At 34.6% G+C, this 18,965-nt stretch overlaps 3 protein-coding genes across 3 annotated transcripts; all 3 read right to left on the bottom strand.

Annotated features, from left to right (window-relative positions):
- Positions 1 to 46: 46 nt before the first annotated feature.
- On the bottom strand, positions 47 to 1,033 carry LOC142834276 (olfactory receptor 10AG1-like). Its single transcript, XM_075946621.1, has one exon. The coding sequence runs from the start codon at positions 1,013 to 1,015 to the stop codon at positions 47 to 49; it is 969 nt and encodes a 322-aa protein (XP_075802736.1). The 5' UTR covers positions 1,016 to 1,033.
- A 4,729-nt stretch (positions 1,034 to 5,762) lies between these two features.
- On the bottom strand, positions 5,763 to 6,743 carry LOC142842689 (olfactory receptor 10AG1-like). The gene has a single exon (XM_075959382.1). The coding sequence runs from the start codon at positions 6,741 to 6,743 to the stop codon at positions 5,763 to 5,765; it is 981 nt and encodes a 326-aa protein (XP_075815497.1).
- Positions 6,744 to 11,604: 4,861 nt separating this feature from the next.
- Positions 11,605 to 18,563, bottom strand: LOC142834213 (olfactory receptor 10AG1-like). The gene is made up of 3 exons (XM_075946513.1): positions 17,635 to 18,563; positions 13,758 to 13,815; positions 11,605 to 11,694 (listed from the first exon to the last, which is right to left on the bottom strand). The coding sequence occupies exons 1-3, from the start codon at positions 18,561 to 18,563 to the stop codon at positions 11,605 to 11,607; spliced, it is 1,077 nt and encodes a 358-aa protein (XP_075802628.1).
- Positions 18,564 to 18,965: the final 402 nt, after the last annotated feature.

Raw genomic sequence — 18,965 nt, 5'->3', positions numbered from 1 at the left:
CTACATAGTTGAAATATTTCTGATAAGTGTGGAAAAAGCTGCTAATTCACTTGTACATAAAACTATGGCTCGATATTTTAAGTAAAACTCTTCTTAGAGCTGCAGTCACATCCTTGTTTCTAAGACTGTATATCAGGGGGTTGAACATGGGGGTCACAATTGTGTAAAACAGAGAGAGTATCTTATCAGTTACTGGAGAATGAATCGACTTTGGCCAAAAGTAGTTAATGATTCCTGAACCAAAAAACAAAACCACTACCACCAGATGGGAAGAACACGTGGAGAAGGCTTTTGCCCGTCCTGTGGCTGTTGGCAGTTTCAGAATGGTGACAATGATTTTACTATAAGATGCAAGTATCAGCATAAAAGGGAAAGCAACAAACCCCACAACCACTAAATAGACAGAAAACTCATTCATTGAAGTGTCCCCACAGGCAAGCTTCAGAATTGCTGGAATATCACAAAAAAAGTGATCTATTCTATTAGATCGACAGAAATGTAAAGAGAATACTTGACAAGTTTGTCCTATCTGGACTGGGATGCCACCGAGCCAAGAGCCAATGGCCATCTGAGTACACTTTGTTGGGTTCATGACAAGAGCATAGTGCAGAGGGTTGCAGATGGCCACATAACGGTCATAGGACATCACAGCCAGCAGGAAACACTCAGTAGCTGCCAGAATTAAAAAGAAAAACAATTGAAGAGCACAGGCCAGAAGACAAATTCTTCTATCTTGAGTCCAAAGATTGTACAGAATCCTAGGAAGGGTGACAGATACGTAACAGATTTCCAGAAATGAAAAATTGGCCAGGAAAAAATACATGGGCTTCTTTAGTGAAGGGTCAATTAGGACTATGACAATTATGAAGCTATTTCCTATTAAGATAATTACATACATGAGGGAGAACATCCCAAATAGAAATCCTTGCACTTTGGGAAGTTCAGAAAACCCAAGAAAGAGAAACTGTGTCACTGTAGTAGCATTGTCCTCTGGCTTGTTGTCTGTGCATTCCATCTGTGGAAAAATCAAACGATAAATGCAATTATTTCTTTGGCGTTGTCTATAACTTTATCTTCATGGTAAACAGTATCATACTCAATGCCTGAAACTCAGAGAAGAAGCTCTCAAAAATGTGGTAAACTATGTTATTGGTTACTAAACATATCTGTAAGGATTTTTATTTTCATTTTCACTTTTGCTTTTGGATTAGATGCTAATGTGTGTATTAGTTATAATATACAATAAGACATGCTACTTTTAATTCTCAACTACTCAGAGGCAGAACTCCAAATTAATTCTTCTTTATGCAATTATTCTTAACTTTAAGTTTATATTTTTATTCTTAACTAATATTTTATTTTTGTATATGTAATTATCACACTTAATGATTTATTTAGTTTAATAAAAATTTATTTTGTTATTTTAAATTATCTTTTCATGTAATGTGTTTTTCATTCTCCTTTTGCCCTCATTCTTCCAGATACTTCCCACCTCCCTACCATCCAAATTTATGTTCTTTCTTTGTCTCTCTTACACTCTCTCTCTCTCCATGAAAAAGATGACAGAAAGAATAAGACAATAATATTCATACAAAACAAAGCAAAAGTCCACCATAATTAAAACAAAACATGATGTTTTGTCTTGCAAATCATCCTGAGCATGGTGACTTGTAGGTAGACACAGTGACATTCCATTAGAAAATACAAACTTTCCATTCTCTGCCAGGTATCAACTGCAAATAGTTGTTTCTTTAGTGGTGGGACTTTATAGTCCCTTCTCTTTCTAAGTGCTGGATTTTGTCTGTTGTGAACCTGTGTTGCTCTACGTGAGGAACTATCCTCTAAACATTTGTTATACATTTAGGCAAGGACATATTTATTATCTAAAAATTATTTTCTCAGATCTTCTTTACTTCTTTATTTCAGCACAAAGACATTCATTGCTAAATAATTATTAACTAGCTACCATGTATAATGAGGTATAATTAATATGTAAACCCATGCTTACATTTCATTATAAAGTCCATAAAAATCAATATTTATACGTTTTACTCAGATTTTAAGTATGGTGTGGCATCCAACTATGAGTTTAGGATGCAGAAAATAATGTTAAGGGTGGGCTTCCTGTATAAAATAACTCTTGAGACAGAAAAAGTTTCATTGGCATTGAGGGTCAAAAGAAGCTACAGGAAGGTGGACATTTCTATATCTGAATGTAGATCTGATATATAAAGGGTATCAACTGCAGATCATTGTGATAATCTCAAATCATTGAAATAGTCGCTGGTTATCCTTATCCTTTTAGTCTCATTATTTTCATTCTGTCCACTGTATTGTTTTAGTTTGTCAGGGTTCATGCATGCATTTCTTATTTTATCATAATTTGTCATTTTGTCTTTAGGCATGCATTATAATTTCACTTGGTGTCGTGTGTGTGTGTGTGTGTGTGTGTGTGTGTGTGTAGAGAAAGAGAGAGAAAAAAATGAAAGAGAGAGACAGGAACAGAAACAGAGAGACAGAGAAAGAAAATGTAAATATGCATTTGGTCATACTTTCAGAAGATTCATGCATGAATACATTGAATAGCATTTTTACCTCCTCTTAGAGAAATCACTCACAACAAGATTTATTTTCAGCATTTGTTGATTAATATCTAAACTAATCATTTTTAATTCAAAGAGAAAAGATAAAATCACAGCAAATAGGAGGCTGACCACCAGGAATATTTAAAGATTTATGTGTGGTTGGTGTCCCAAGATGTTAATCCTAAAAGATATATATAAGCTAGAAAGCTTGTCTTAAATATGAAGATGATGGGAATGGAAAGTTATAATTTATTTTCCATTTTGAAGTTTTTCATATTAAATATTAATGGACTAAAAGCAATTATTAAGATGTGAAATGAATTGACTGAAAATTTCATGAATAGAAACTAGTGGGTAATAGTTCATATTATGAAGGTATGATGCTACAATCACATATGTATAACACAAAATTTTCATTTTTCTACACACGATAAATTCATGAAAACATTTGATCAACCATTTATTTCAATATATGACTAATTGTAAACACAGTGATGTTAAAAATTATTCATCCAATTGAAGAGTAGGAAGTATTAGTTTTTCTTAGTTTGGTTAGCCAAATATTTCTCTCAGAAAACGCTTCCTTAAAAATAGCATAAATAGAGTACCCTGCCTTGTTTTCTTTTAACTTCATGTGCTTCTTCTTACACTTTTATCCATCATTGCTTACTGTTTATGCCATATAATAAATATCTGCATTGAACTAAACTAGGTTCAGAGCTTTTTAAGGAAAAAGAAAACAGCATAAACAGATTCCCTCTACATCTCTAGAATTCTTTTATTTTTATTTATTAAACGTCTCTGATTCTTCTTGAAAGGGTTTAGATGAAGGAGTTTCACTTTTACACTGTTTAAAGAACAAATAATTGTACTCACATTTATGAATTTCTACATTTAAAACTGTATAGAAAGGAAAAGAGAATGAAATTGTATGATTCAAGACATTCTTACATTCTCCTTTTTTGTGTGCTTTTGATTCTTCTCTAACTTGGGGATTCATGTATGCCAAGCAATCTACCCCTGACATGTGTCCTTAATACAGTCTTGGCACCAATTTCTTCAAATGTTTCACCATGCCTACTTTTATGTTTCTCACAATTGGACAACATTTTTGGGAACCTTTAAAAATGAGTATTTACAGTAAGAAGTAAAAAACCAATAGTCATTTCAGGTAATTCTAGGAATATTCGATTCATGAACTTTATCTTTATTTAACTGGCATTCTTTATGAAATACTGACTTCTGTTACTGTAGTTGTTGCTGTGGTATTAAAAGTAACATTTAATATCAATCAGAGTTCACCAACTATTCTATTTCTCTGAAAATGTATGTGAATAATATTGAAGATGAGGAATAAAAACATTATTTTTTAAAGCCCAAAAGAAATATGTTAATTTTTACAGATTAATTTTTCATTAATATTATCTCTTAACAGTCAGGAACACTTTGGGTAACAGTAGGTAAGCGTTCTTACCTTTATTAATTAAAACTTCAGAAACTGATGAAGAAATTAGTTAAACTGTGCTTCTGGATTCTGTTTTTGTCAGAGACTGGTATATATTATATTGGTGAAAAACACACTGCAGTTTCTCTGGGAAGAAATATCTTTCCCATGTTACTTTTTAATTGAACAAAAACAAAATTTTTCTTGCTACTCAGGGAGTTTAAATATTAATAAGTTGATTAAATCAGTAAAAAAATCCCATGGGCTTTAGAACTAGTCTTTCTGTTATGTGTGCAGTTATTAAGAAACACAAAATCTGACAGAAGAAAGCATAATAAAGTGGTTAGCACAGTAATTAGAGTTGTTATACTTTTTAAGTATTTTGGATAAAACCTAATGACAGCTCAATATCAGTCTGAACACACTGAACCTGATAGAAGAGAAAGTGGGAAGTACTCTACAACATATAGGCACAGGAGACCACTTCCTACATAAAACCCCAGCAACACAGATATTAAGGGCAACATTGAATAAATGGGACCTCCTGAAACTGAGAAGCTTCTGTAAAGCAAAGGACACTGTCACTAATACAAAAAGGCAACCCACTGACTGGAGAAGATCTTCACCAACCCCGCAACAGACAAAGGTCTGATCTCCAAAATATATAAAGAACTCAAGAAACTAGACTTTAAAATGCTAATTAACCCAATTAAAAAAATGGGGCACTGAACTGAACAGAGAATTCTCAACAGAAGTTCAAATGGCCAAAAGACACTTAAGGGCATGCTAAGCCTCCTTAGCGATCATGGAAATGCAAATCAAAACAAATTTGAGATACCATCTTACACCTGTCAGAATGGCTAAAATAAAAAACACCAATGATAGCCTTTGCTGGAGAGAATATGGAGTAAGGGGTACATTCATTCATTGCTGGTGGGATTGCAAACTTGTGCAACCACAATGGAAAGCAGTGTGGCAATTTCTCAGGAAATCTGATTACCTATTTTATTCCTATGTTCATGCAAACAGTGACTTCTTTTGGCATAATTTATTATTCTCTGGATCCCTACCATGGGTATTTTCCTTTGTTAGAAAGGTATCCACTTTTAGAAAAACTATGTCCTAATGATGAAATATTGTTTGTAATTTTGAACATTGCATGGACTGTAAATAACTGTATGGAAAACAAAGGAAAAGTAGTTTTATTTTTATTGTTACATCATATATCACATCCTTATCACAGTTTATCCTCCCTTCCAGTCTTCCCACTCTCTTCCACACTTCTCTCACCCAGATTCACCCTTCAACCTTTTCCACTCAGAAAAGAGAAGGCCTCCTGTGGCTATAAATGTAACACTGCATAAAGAGCTACCATGAGACTAGCCACATACCCTTTTGTCAAGACCGGATGTAGAAAACCAGTAGAGGAAAAAGGTCCCAAGGGCAGGAAAAAAAGAGTCAGAAGAACACAAGGACAGAGATTTTACTGGTGATGTTTTGCAGTAGGCAAAGCACAATCATTTCCAGTTGTCTTACAAGCTTCTGTTCATCCATATAAAGCAAGGGGAAACACTGATATTTAACATCAGAACATGGCTAAAGAGCTTGCACATCAGTATGAAACATAGAATTCATTTAGAGTAAATCATTTCATTAATTTGTTTACAAAATGAAATTATGCTCTAATTAAATGTATAAAATATATAAAAATATTTTAATGGACATTATTTTTCTCACACTGCTACCAATCTGGAAAATAATTTTCTTAGTGCCCCTGTGACATCTTTGTTCCTCAGGCTGTATATTAGGGGATTAAACATTGGAGTCAAAATGGTGTAAAACAGAGAAAGAAGTTTGTCTGTCCCCTCACTCTTATTAGACTTAGGTTTTAAATAGGTGATGCTAGCTGATCCATAGAATAAAAACACAACTATAAGGTGGGAAGAGCATGTGGAAAAGGCTTTGGTCCTTCCTGTGTTTGATGACAATTTCAGAATGGTTGAGATGATCCTGCTGTAAGATGCAAGGATCAACATGAAGGGAACAGTGACAATCAAGACAGCAAATATAAAGACCACAATCTCATTTACAAAGATGTTTCCACATGCCAATTTGAGCAAGGGAGGTATGTCACAAAAGAAGTGATTGATTTGGTTAGATTCACAGAAGGGAAGAGACAGAATCTGATATGTCTGCCCCACCTGAATGGGAATCCCAATGATCCAGGAACCAACCACTAGTTGGGTACACACCTTGTGACTCATGACAACAGGATAATGCAGAGGGTTGCAAATGGCCACATAACGATCATAGGCCATCACAGCCAGGAGGAAGCACTCTGTGGCCCCCAGTATAAGGAATAGGCACATTTGTGTAGCACAGGCAAAAAAAGAAATATTTCCTCTCATTGTAAAAAGATCCATAAGCATCCTAGGAAGAGTGACAGATACATAACAGATTTCCAGGAAAGAAAAATTGCTGATGAAAAAATACATGGGGGTTTGCAGAGTGGGCTCAACCCTTGTGATTAGAATGATGATTCCATTTCCCAACAGAATAATTATGTAGATGGATAAGAAGATTCCAAAGAGAAACCAGTGCAATTTGGGAATATCAGAAAATCCCAAGAGAACAAATTCCATAGGTAGAGTAAGATTTGTTTCGATGATTTTTAGTTTATTTGCTCTTTGTAGATTCACCAGGTTGAATTTCATTTTCCTCTTTTCAAATAAGAAGGAATTTATGTTTTGGTCTTTATAACTTCTATTTTTCTGAATCTTGCAGTTGGAGTTTCTGTGCTCTGAAAATAGAAGGAATGAATCAAAATATAACCAGTTTTATCAATAAGGTCTTCTGAATGTATTTGTCACGTTAGATATATACTCTAATTATACCAATGAAATCCATGCAGACGTATGATATTATTCACCTGCCATAGCGCAAAGATAATACGCACATACTTGATGTTCATGTTACACTATAGGGACATTTCTTTATCCTCCCTTGGTATATCATAGCCTCAGAATTTGTTTAAGCTAGTTCCTGACTTTTAAAAACTTTAAAACTTTCAGAATATTATTTATCTTTGAATTTTAAAAGTAACTTTGACATCTTTGAGACTTTATTATTATTAACTTCACTCATGAATTTTTAATCTTGCATGTAGTCTAAGCTAAATAGAACTGAAGGTTTTGCCTCATTTGCCAATGACCGGATGAGAATTTCCAGTTACTTTTCCTGTGAATGGAATTACTATTTCTCTTTAGATGTATGAAACATTGAGGCTGATATTCTTTTAAACAAACTTTTTCTTTCACTTGTAGTGTAGAAAAATGACTGACTATTGTTACTTTGTTATGACAATACATATTTTAATAACAAATAAAATGTATTAAATAAAAATATTTATCTTTATGCTTTTATTAAATAATATCCAGCTTTCAGCAATGACAATGTGTCAACAATTATTTCAAAAGCAGGCTAAAAAGTAGGGTATTATGTAGGAAAGAGAAAGAATAAACATTTTAATTTCAAATAAACAAATAATGATTTATCATTTGGTACAGCTTTGGCACATAGACAAAGATCTGGCAGTCTGCTCCACAGACACTTGCTCAGCTGTGTTTATTGTCACTTTATTCACAATAGCCAGAAGATGGAAAATAAAACTGTTTTTCTCAATGATAAATTAATGAAAAAAATTTGGCATGTGTACACTATGAAGTTATATTGTGCTATAAAGAAAAAAGTAATCATGAAGTTTTCTAGAAAATGGATGGAACTAGAAAATTGTACATTGTATAAGAGAATGCAGACCCAGAAAGATAAACACCGCATGAAGCCTATTATTTTAAGTTTGAATTATAATTCCTTTTAACTTCTCATATTTGATATATTTAAATTCCCATCATATTATGCAAATATTAAGAATTACTTAATTTCAGATTGCCTATTTATAATTTTTATTATGTTTGTCTCTCTCCTTCTCTTTCCCCCCTTCATGTCCCCCTCCTCACCACCTCTCTCTCCTATCCCTTTCTCATTCAGTCCCTCTCTATCTCCTTGTCTCTCCATCTTTCTCTACCTCTCTTTTTGTATTTGTAGCTGAGGAGGGTTTTGTACAAATTCCACAGCCCACAAGCAGAGGTCATAGGATTTCTTTTGGTATTTGATTTTTTTTCTTGCATGTGTAACCAAGGAATTGAATTGAAGCAGCAACTTCCCTTATTATTGAGCTATTTAACCAAACTTCAACTCTGACTGTTCTTTACATTACCATGCTATTCTGTGTATTCATTCTTCCGATCTATTGTTTCTAATACTATGTTCTAGCTCAGGGTCCTATGAAAGCCAAGCTTAAATGCCTTCAACTATTTCCTTTTATTTTTGACATGATGAAATACATATTTAGAAACCCTTTAAATATAGAAAACTTAGTGCATTTACAGATTTCATGGAAGTCACTTGTTGCTTGTGGGAATTATCAAGAATTGCATTCATAAAAATGGGTCAAATGGTTTATTATTTATATTTCATCATTTCATGTAATAAAAATAAGTTGTTTATATCCCCACTGTTTATTGTACAGAAAAAAAATGAGAATCAAAATGTTGGTAAAAACAAGTCGTCACAATGAGCATCCATAATCCAAGTTTTTAGGGTTTGAAGGCGAGGGGATTGGTGTGAGATCAAGGCAATCCTGGTTTGAAGGCAAGGGGATTGGTGTGAGATCAAGGCAATACTGGCTGTAAAAGTAAAATGTTTCATAAAACAAAACACTCTCCCAATAGCAGATGCTGTTAGTTAAACAATCATGTTGGTTTTTGAAAATTTTAGAGATTTTTCTTTTTTCATATTTTCAAAATTTTCTTTCATAATTTCTTAATTCTTTTTGTCTATTCATTTTACTTGGTGTCTATTTGTTAATGAAAGGACTTCACCAGATTTTATGAAGGAAGTAAGGCTTGAAAATAGGCCAATGCTATCGTAATAGCAGATGTTGTGTCCTATCCAAGAAAAGAAAAATTAGATGCATATATAAAAATGTGCCCTTTATGGTAGAAAACATGCAGAGATAGTTACTGGAAAGTACCACAGCCTATTTCTCTGAAGTCAAATATTTAACAGTATTCGGAAAAAAACAAAACCCTAATCTAGTTATCAATCATGATGTCTAGATTCTGGAAAACCCCTTCTAGTCTGTGTTCATGTCTGTTCTGCACGCCACACAATGTAACATGATCCATTGTATTACAGATACATACAAGATTCTTCTCTACTATTTCATCCGATATGATTTCAAAGTAAAGTAATGGTACACCTTATCACTAGAGTTGGGTACTTCATGTGAATCAAGATATCAAAATATCATACTAATTTTTACCGATTAGATTAAAATATGTGGTATTGCATAAAATATACAATTGCTTTTTATTCTTTATTTATTTGAGTAAAATTCTGTATATTTTCATTTTATCTAAATTTATTTCATGAAAAGTAAAACAACTTTTACCATATTAAGCACATTTAGTCACATACTACATACAAATTCTGTCAGGATTTTTATTGGGAGTCATATGTCCAATATAAAGACACAAATCCTTACAATCAAATCAGCTACTGTTCAGCAATCATGACACTTGTAATGTAGAAGAAAGAATTGATGTTTGTTTTTCCATCTGCCAGGAGAATCTTTAATACAGGGAAAGTATTTCTAGGAAAGCTGTTACCATAGTAGATTTCCCTTTATTAGCAACACAACACACTGTACTTTCATTATAATCAAAACAACACTCTTTCATTATCCTCCTTAATATTTTTTCATAATGATAGATAAATGTAAAAAAATAAATTTTTCAGTGGGTTACAATATTATTTTATCAATTAAATTATACAGTAAAAAATTACAGGATTACCAAGCAATAAAACTTTAAGTTCAATATATTAAAATTCATTATTTAAGATGATTAACATGAACTATTAAATCATGATTCTCAAACTCATATTGCAGAGAGAAATGAGAACATATTATCAGGTTACCTTTTTGGTATTGTTAAAGTTGTTCTTTTTCATTGAAATACTTTGTTTTTAATATATATATAAACAGGAGCTTTAACATATTGAAATCAGAGCCTTAGTTGTCTTCTAAACACCCTATGTCATTTATAGGGAAAATACTTCTTTCCAGTGGGGATAACTATTCTCAATTGTCACACCTAAATTAATACCTAGGTGCCCAAGTTTGCAATTAATTTGGCAAGTGTCCACATTACAAATTACTATTGTGTATCACACACTAGACTTTTTTGTAACATCTCCACAGAATTCTTCCCCAAACACATTCAAATTATTCACTAACCCCAGAAGAATAAATATTACAGCTTTTATATTATCTATGAAATGTGAGCATTCACATTGTTTATCTGTTTGATTTCTTAGCTGTGTTATGTTGTTTGTTTTCATTCCCATGGGAAGAATTACACTATCCAGAGGAATGAAGATGAACCACCCTCCCATCACATTGTTATGCTCTAGCAATCTAACAGATACTCCAGAAACAAATCCTTCTGAAGCCACAAAATCAATGCCGTGAACAACTGAAGAGGATTTTAATTGTGGAAGAAGAAGGCATTTAGCACATTCTGCTACCAAATGTTAATATTTTAAAACTCTCATGCTTCATTTATTCTAAACCGCTTTCTACTTTGTCCTAAATATTTCTCAATTTAAAAAATGTAATTCATTTAATGGCTGGGATACTTTTCATTTTTTATTGTTTTTTTGATTTTTAAAACATTAATACTGCTCATATTTGCAATTTCAATATTAACACAGATAAATTGAATACCTTCCTTTTTATACTAAATTAACAGATCAAGAGACAGTCTGTATTTCATTAAATTCATCTCATATATATTACATGCACACAGTCAAAAAGATTGATTACGCCATGTTCGTAATGTGCTGGCTTTGTGGGAGCCTAGCCAGTTTGGATGTTCACCTTCCTAGATATGGACGGAGGGGGGAGGACCTAGGACTTACCACAGGGCAGGGAACTCTGACTGCTCTTTGGACTGGAGAGGGAGGGGGAAAGGAGTGGGGGGAGGGGGAGAAGGGTGGGAGGAGGGGGAGAAGAGTGGGAGGAGGGTGAGGGAAATGGGAGGCTGGGAGGAGGTGGAAACTTGTTTTTTCTTTCTCATTTTCTCAATAAAAAAAAAAAATAAAAAAAAGATTGATTACGGCTGAGAATCATAAAGTTGGCCTGGCCTGGCCTAGCCTATATGAGAGGCGCAAGTCATAGGATTTTAAGAATCCAGTCTATGGCTTCTGGGGCACTATGAGTTTTTCACTTCCTGAGAAGGCAAGGAACTCCCTTCTCAGTACAGTGAAGTACTCAACATTTCCTTCTATTTTTCTTTAGAAATGAAGAAATCTTGGATGCATGATAAGAAAATTGGTCTTAGACATTAATCATGAGTACCATACATACCTTGTAAAATTCATTGTATCCAGGTTATTGATGCTAGCAATTACTATATTCTGTTTCAGATAAGGATGTAAAAAGTATGATTGCTCTCAATAAAAATGTAAAAGTCTCAGTCTTGCTGTGTCCCCTCCAACACAGGTGTGGTTTAATTTATCTCCAGCAGTATCCTTAACCTTGGCCTAGTAAGTAAACACAAGTGCTTGTAATTAACATTAGTACATGATGGAAGTATACTTGCTTCAATGTAATGAGCCCTTTCTGAAATATTTACCAAGTGCCTATACCTTGTAATTTTTTCCATGTCTTCTTGAATTTCAAGAAAAAACAGCTTAGTACTCCTATGTAGTAGTATTTCGAACTTGAGAAATATCACTAACCTAAACTTGTGTGACAACCATTAATAACATTTCTCCTGGGATTCTTTTACTAAGTACTGGAGGTAAACCACACCATGTCACTAGAAATAAAGGTCTAAATCACTATGGATCTCTGTCATGAAGATTTCGTCTAATGTGTTCTAAGTAAAACACCTGCCAGCAAAATTACTGGCAATTAGATATTTCAATCCTACGTCATCAGAAGAGAAGTCAAGAACAATGGCACTGGGTTTTGATCCTACTGCATGTTCTGGCTTTGAGGGAGCCTAGGCTGTTTGGATGTTCACCTTACTAGACCTGGAAGGAGGTGGGAGGTCTTTGGACTTCCCACAGGGCAGGAACCCAGTCTGTTCTTGGGGATGATGAAAGAGGGAGAATTGATTGGGGGAGGGGGAGGGATATGGGAGGCAGTGGCGGGGAAAAGACAGAAATCTTTAATAAATAAATGAAAAAAATCAACAAAACTAATGATGAAAAATGTACAGTACAATAGATTCAACTGACATGCACAAGACCATGAGAAGATGTTCTACAAAGTTTTGTTTAGTGACTTTACAGATATAAAATTTTAAAAATTCTAAAACTTAGAAAATTCCAAATATCAAGTAAATAGGATATTAAAAATACACCAATAATGAGACAAAGAAATCAATGCAGTTGTTAAGCCTACCAACAATATTAAATTTAAAGACTCATTAGGTGTACTACTATTTCAATGCACAAAAGATAATTAAGGGAATGTTCAACTTCCTTAGCTATCAGAAAAATGCAAATCAAAACAACTCTGAGACACCATCTTACACCTGTCTGAATGTCTAAGATCAAAAACACCAAAGCTTATGCTGGAGAAGATATGGAGTAAGGGGAACACTCATCCATTGCTGGTGGGAATGCAAACTTGTGCAACCACTTTAGAAATCAGTGTAGCGGTTTTTCAGAAAATTGAGAGTCAACCCACCTCAGGATCCAGCAATACCACTCTTGGGAATATACCCAAAAGATGTCCCATTATACTACAAAAGTATTTGTTCAACTATGTTCATAGCAGCATTATTTATAATAGCCACAACCTGCAAAAAACCCAGATGTCCCTCAACTGAAGAATGGATAAAGAGAGTGTGTCACATTTGCACATTAGAGTACTACTCAGTGGTAGAAAAACACTTGACATCTTGAAGTTTGCATGGAAATGGATGGAATTAGAAAATACTATCCTGAGTGAGGCAATCCAGACCAATAAAATGAATATGGTATGTTCTCATAAGTGGATACTAGTTATCCACAAAGTAAATTGAGCCTATAGTTCATGATCTTAGAGAAGCTATAATAATAAAGTGAACCCAAAGAAAAACATATATAGACCCACCTGGATATTGGAAACAAACAAGATCACCTGACAAAATTGGGAGCATGTGGATGGGAGGATAGGAGGAAGGGGAAAAAGTGAAGAGAAGGAGAGAAGGGGAAGATTGGAGGAGCACTTGAAGGAATAGGATAGTCAAGATGGAGGAAGGACAGATATGAGAGAAAGGAAAGAGATGACTTGATTGAGGAAGCCTTACGGTTAGCAAGAAACCTGACTCTAGGAAACTTCCCAGGGATCCACAAGGATGACTCCAGCTAAAATCCAAGCACTAGAGCAGAGGGTGCCCGAACTGGTCTTGCCCTGTCATCAGACTGACGATTATCTTAAATATCACCAGAGAACCTTCATCCAACAGCAGATAGAAACAGAGGCAGAGACCCACAGTGGAGCACTGGACTGAGCTCCCAAGGTCCAGTTGAAGAGTAGAAGAAATGAGAATATGAGCAAAGAGTTCAAGACCATCCACTGAAACAGCTTACCTGAGCTAATGGGAGCTCACCTCCTCCAGCTGGACTGGGAAGGGAAAATCATAGGGCCAAACTAGTACATCTGAATGTGTTTGACAGTTGTTTGGCTTGGGCAGACTGAGGAGCCACTGGCAGTGGCATTGGGATTTATTTCTACTGCATGTACTGGCTTTTTGGGATCCTATTCTCTTTGAATGTATACAATGCTCAGCCTAGATTAGTATGGAGGGCCTTGGACCTTCCACAAACCAAAGTGCCTACCCTCTCCTAGGATTAGAGGGGGGTGTTGTGGGAGGGGGTGTAAGGAATGGGAGTAGGAGAGGGAGTGGGAATTTTGATTGATACTTTAAAAAAATATCTAATAAAACAATCTAATACTGTTACTACTCAGTGTTCTGTAAAGTTAATGATCAGAGTCACTTCCAAATTCACTCTGTGATGTTAGTATTACTGTGGTAATAAATCTTTGTTCTTCTTAAATATAAAATCAAGTGAAAACTATAGATCAATTTACTTGAGAAGCATAGATGCAAAACTTCTCATAAAATAATTGAAATTTAACAACATAAATATCTTATATTTATAAACAAGTATGATTTTTCCTAATGGATGATCGTGCCAGAAAATCATATAGGAAGTAATAAGTATGTTTTCTATTAAGAATTGTCTTTAAAATATTTCATGTCATATTTTAAAGTCCTAATTATATTGGTGGATTATATGAATTCTTGCCATATTAGCAATTATTTTTTGAATGCTTTTAAATCTTTGAAGTTTGCATAACTTAAGTGTTTTGAGTCCTATTCAACTACAAAAGACTCATATTTTATAAGTTGACCAAATTATATCAATGCATATGCATACAATACCCTCCTTCCCAAGACTCTTCAATGGGGGTATATATTCTAAGTAGCCTATGAAGATAGAACAAAACCTATAATTTTCCCCACCCTCTGCAGTATAGTAATAATGAGTTGTAAAACCTTTTAGAGAATATAAAATTAGAAATATATGGGACTTGTCAGTAAAGATTTGATATTTTTGAAGATGCAGTATTAATTACATATGGTGTAGGAGGTTCAGTACATAGTTTCATTGTAGTTAATCTATGTTAATGTGGCATCCATGAAATGGCATAGCATTGATTTAGTCTCAACTCTTTTTATATTATTATTTTATTTTTTTATTAATTTTTTTAATTAAAAATTTCTGCCTCCTTCCCACCTCCCTTTTCCTTCCCCCTCCCCCCACTCCCCATGCCCCACTTCCTTCCCCCCTCCCTCTCAAGTCCAAAGAGCAGTCAGGGTTCCTTGCCCTGTGGGCAGTCCAAAGACCTCCCCCCTCCATCCAGGTCTAGGAAGGTGAGCATCCAAACCGGCTAGGCTCCCACAAAGCCAGTACATGCAGTGGGGTCAAAACTCAGAGTCATTGTCCTTGGCTTCTCAGCAGCCCTTATTGTCCACCATATTCGGTGAGTCCGATTTTATCCCATGCATTTTTATTCCCAGTCCAGCTGGCCTTGGTGATATCTTAGTGGGTGGGTGCCCCCCTTATGGTCTTGACTTCCTTGCTCATGTTCTCCCTCCTTCTGTTCCTCACTTGGACCTTGGGAGCTCAGTGCATTGTTCCAATGTGGGTCTCTGTCTCTATCTCCATCCATCGCAAGATGAAGATTCTATAGTGATATGCAAAATATTCTTTAGTATGGCTATAGGATCTGGGGGGTGGGGTGAGATGGGGGAAAGGGGAGATGAGGAGAGAAAAGTGAGAAGGAGAGGATAGGGAGAACTTGGGGGAATGGGATGGTTGGGATAAGGGAAGGTTGGATATGGGAGCAGGGAAGTATATATCTTAATTAAGGGAGCCATTTTAGGATTGGCAAGAGCCTTGACTCTATAGGGGTTCCCAAGGGTTCAGATACATGTTCCCAACTAGGTCCTTGGGAAGCTGAGGAGAGAGAGCCTGAAATGGCCCTATTCTATAGCCATACTCCCATCTCTTTTTTTAAAAGATGGCAATCTTCACACATTTAGAAATGTTTCTACTAAATGCTAAAACAGGATTAAAACTTTAAAACACAAATATTTGAAGAATTGAATGCTGATACTCCAACTAGTATAACCTGGGCCACCACGAGCAATGACACCGTATGAATTTATTGGCGAAGTTGAGATTATATGGTCCATGGGGTACTAAAATTCTATCAGATACTAGACCTAAGAATGATGCCTAAGAACTTATAAGATCGAACAGACTAAGAAAGTGGTACCACTTCCACACCAGCACCCTATTAAAAATGACGAAAATTATTTCATTAAATAAAAAATATCTATACAGCAATGAAACAGTCAACTAAGGAGATATTTACAGAATATAAGATACCTTTGCTAGACAAAATATGGCATAGAATTAATGTCATATATATATATATCAACAATTAAAGAGAAAATAATTTAAATTACACAAAATATGAACCATCTACTAAAATAGACATCTTACAAATTATGATAAGCAGATATTCATTGCACATAAAAGTAAAATGTTCTGCCTCTTAGGACATCAAGGAAAAATGGACCAAACTACACTTAGATTGTATATTGACCCTGCAAATTTTAGTCATTAGGAAAATAAATAAAAGAACTGGAGTGGTAGTTTAGAAATAAAGAAAAATTAAAGTTCCAAAGGATATAACAGGCTTTTCTGTCTTCCTGTGGCCCTGTCCTCCTGTAATGGACAGAAACTCACACAGGTACACAGAAATGCAAATAAAGAGAAAATCAAAATAAAGGAAAGAAATATCAAAAATTTATGAAAGCAAGAGAAAAAAAAAGAGAGGACTATTTATACTTTTGTAGAATGCTTAAGGGGTTAGCCTCTATGGAAAGGAGCATTAAAGATTTGGTTTTCAGACTGAACATAAGTCATCTGTATGGTCAAGCTATAGCACTTTAAGGTAATGAACTAATGATTCTATATCAACAGATCACATAGACACTGGCACACTAATTTTCATTTAAGTGCTTATAAATGAAATATCACTACAGCCTCCTTTAGAGAAAATATATACAACTGAAAAAAAATGATAAACTTAATTCTTTCTCAGAAATATATGAGTTTACTTATGCCATTAATGAAAGATTCCGTGTTTCTTGTTTTCTGTAATTTATGGGTTCTATATTATATCTATAATGATGTGTATTATAACTCATGTATGTAATATACTATTGTTAAAAAGAAATAGAGAGAGAGGCCAAGAAGACAGGTGAGGAAGGACTTTAATAGGAGGCAACTACTGAAAGTATATTATGGATTTATATGAAAATACATTTTATAAAATAGTAGCATATACAAATACAAGTAATACATACCATTTTGTGTGTGTAGGGATGTGAAGAAGAAAAAATATATATTCCAAATACAGAGATCATCAGGACACATCTAAATCAAATTCTATAATATCTCCAATTCTACCTACTACTAGATTCAGAGAGAGCAGGACTCAGTATCTGCAATTGGTTAGGCATAATACCTAAAAACATTTGGTCACACAGAGGGCCTCAGTTAAATTTCATGGTTCATGAAAGAAAACAATAAGACACACATGTGGGAAAGGATTTGGATGGAGAAATTGAGCTTTGAGAGGAATAAGGAATGTTCTTCACATATGTAGAAAAAGTCATAGAACAAATTTAATTAAAATGTTATGTTTTCCATAAAACATTGACAATATAACAATTTGGTTAGTGCATTTTTTGCAAATAATGTTATACTAACTTTCAAAAGTAACAAAGAGCAGTCAAAACAGTAATTAACATCCCAAAGTTTAAATAAAGATGTAACAGTCTATGTGATAACTGTGGTTGCATTCTATCACTGTACATAAGTCCATTGCACTATGCTCTAAGCAATAATCTTTTCAGAGCTGCAATCACTTCTTTGTTCCTAAGGCTGTATATCATGGGGTTGAACATGGGGGTCACAACCGTGTAAAAAAGAGAGAGGAGTTTGTCACTTAATGCAGAATGTGATGACTTTGGCATTAAGTAGGTAATAGATGCAGATCCATAAAACAAAATCACCACCACCAGATGTGAGGAACATGTGGAGAAGGCTTTCGCCCGTCCTTCAGCAGTTGGCAACCTAAGGATCGTGGCAATAATTTTGCTGTATGATGTTAATATTAATAAAAAAGGGATTGTAGCTAGCAAGATAACCACTGCATAGGCGTACAACTCGTTAACAGAAGTATCTCCACAGGCCAGCTTAAGTACAGGGGGTATGTCACAGAAGAAGTGATCTATCCGGTTAGCATTGCAAAAATGTAGAGAGAATATCTGACAGGTTTGCCCTAGCTGGAAAGGCATGCCACCAAGCCAGGAGCCCACTGCCAGCTGTGTGCATTTTGTCTGGTTCATGACCAGAGGATAGTGCAGAGGGTTGCAGATGGCCACGTAGCGGTCATAGGACATCACTGCCAGGAGAATACTGTCCGTAGCTGCCAGCATTAGGAAGAAACACATTTGTGTGGCACAGGCCAGAAGAGAAATGCTTCTGTCCTGCGTCCAAATGCTGTACAGAATCCTAGGGAGAGTGACTGAAACATAACAGATTTCCAGAAAAGAGAAATTTGACAGGAAAAAATACATGGGATTGTGTAGTGCAGGATCGATTCTTGTTATCACAATTATGAAGCTATTTCCAAATAGGATAATTACATACATTATAGAGAACATTCCAAATAGAAAGCCCTGGAGGTTGGGAATGTCAGAGAATCCGAGGAGGAGAAACTGTGTCACTGTGGAAGTATTGTCCTCTTCTATGATGTTTGTGTGTATCATCTGTGAGGATGATCCAAGAAGAAGTACACTTCCTTATTCTCAGCTTTGAATCTTATTTGCATATTTTAAGTTCTGCTTACAAATATGTATATTTATACCTTATTAAATCAGAAATTGCAATGGCATATACTCTTTGTTATTAAATGTACCTTTGAGGTAAATGGTGCTGCACTCTCAGCTCTTTACTAGATATATAATACATATTCTTTTTAATGGCACAATAACTCATAATATTTTAAATGTTTATCTAAATATGCAATGTGACAAATTCTGAATTAATTATTTCATTTCTAGTTATCTCCTTAATATTCTTCCAAAATTGCTTTTTATTATTTTTACAAATCAATTTCATTTCAATTAAATATTCTTTATACACTTAAAAGTATGAACAGAAGAATTTAT

Source organism: Microtus pennsylvanicus, chromosome 1 (assembly GCF_037038515.1).
Source record: "Microtus pennsylvanicus isolate mMicPen1 chromosome 1, mMicPen1.hap1, whole genome shotgun sequence".
NCBI classification, from domain to species: domain Eukaryota; kingdom Metazoa; phylum Chordata; class Mammalia; order Rodentia; family Cricetidae; genus Microtus; species Microtus pennsylvanicus.
This window is presented reverse-complemented; position numbering and strand designations above follow the sequence as displayed.

What these genes read in the sequence shown, in the direction of transcription:
- LOC142834213 (XM_075946513.1), bottom strand. Translation starts at nt 18,563, where the DNA reads ATGATACACACAAACATCATAGAAGAGGACAATACTTCCACAGTGACA. An exon ending in ATTGCAGCTCTGAAAAGATT is followed by an intron (nt 13,816 to 17,634) that starts ATTGCTTAGAGC and finishes CAACTGTCAAAC; the next exon opens with ACATTCAGATGTACTAGTTT. An exon ending in TCCCAGTCCAGCTGGAGGAG is followed by an intron (nt 11,695 to 13,757) that starts GTGAGCTCCCAT and finishes TTTACTTACTAG; the next exon opens with GCCAAGGTTAAGGATACTGC.
- LOC142834276 (XM_075946621.1), bottom strand. Translation starts at nt 1,015, where the DNA reads ATGGAATGCACAGACAACAAGCCAGAGGACAATGCTACTACAGTGACA.
- LOC142842689 (XM_075959382.1), bottom strand. Translation starts at nt 6,743, where the DNA reads ATGAAATTCAACCTGGTGAATCTACAAAGAGCAAATAAACTAAAAATC.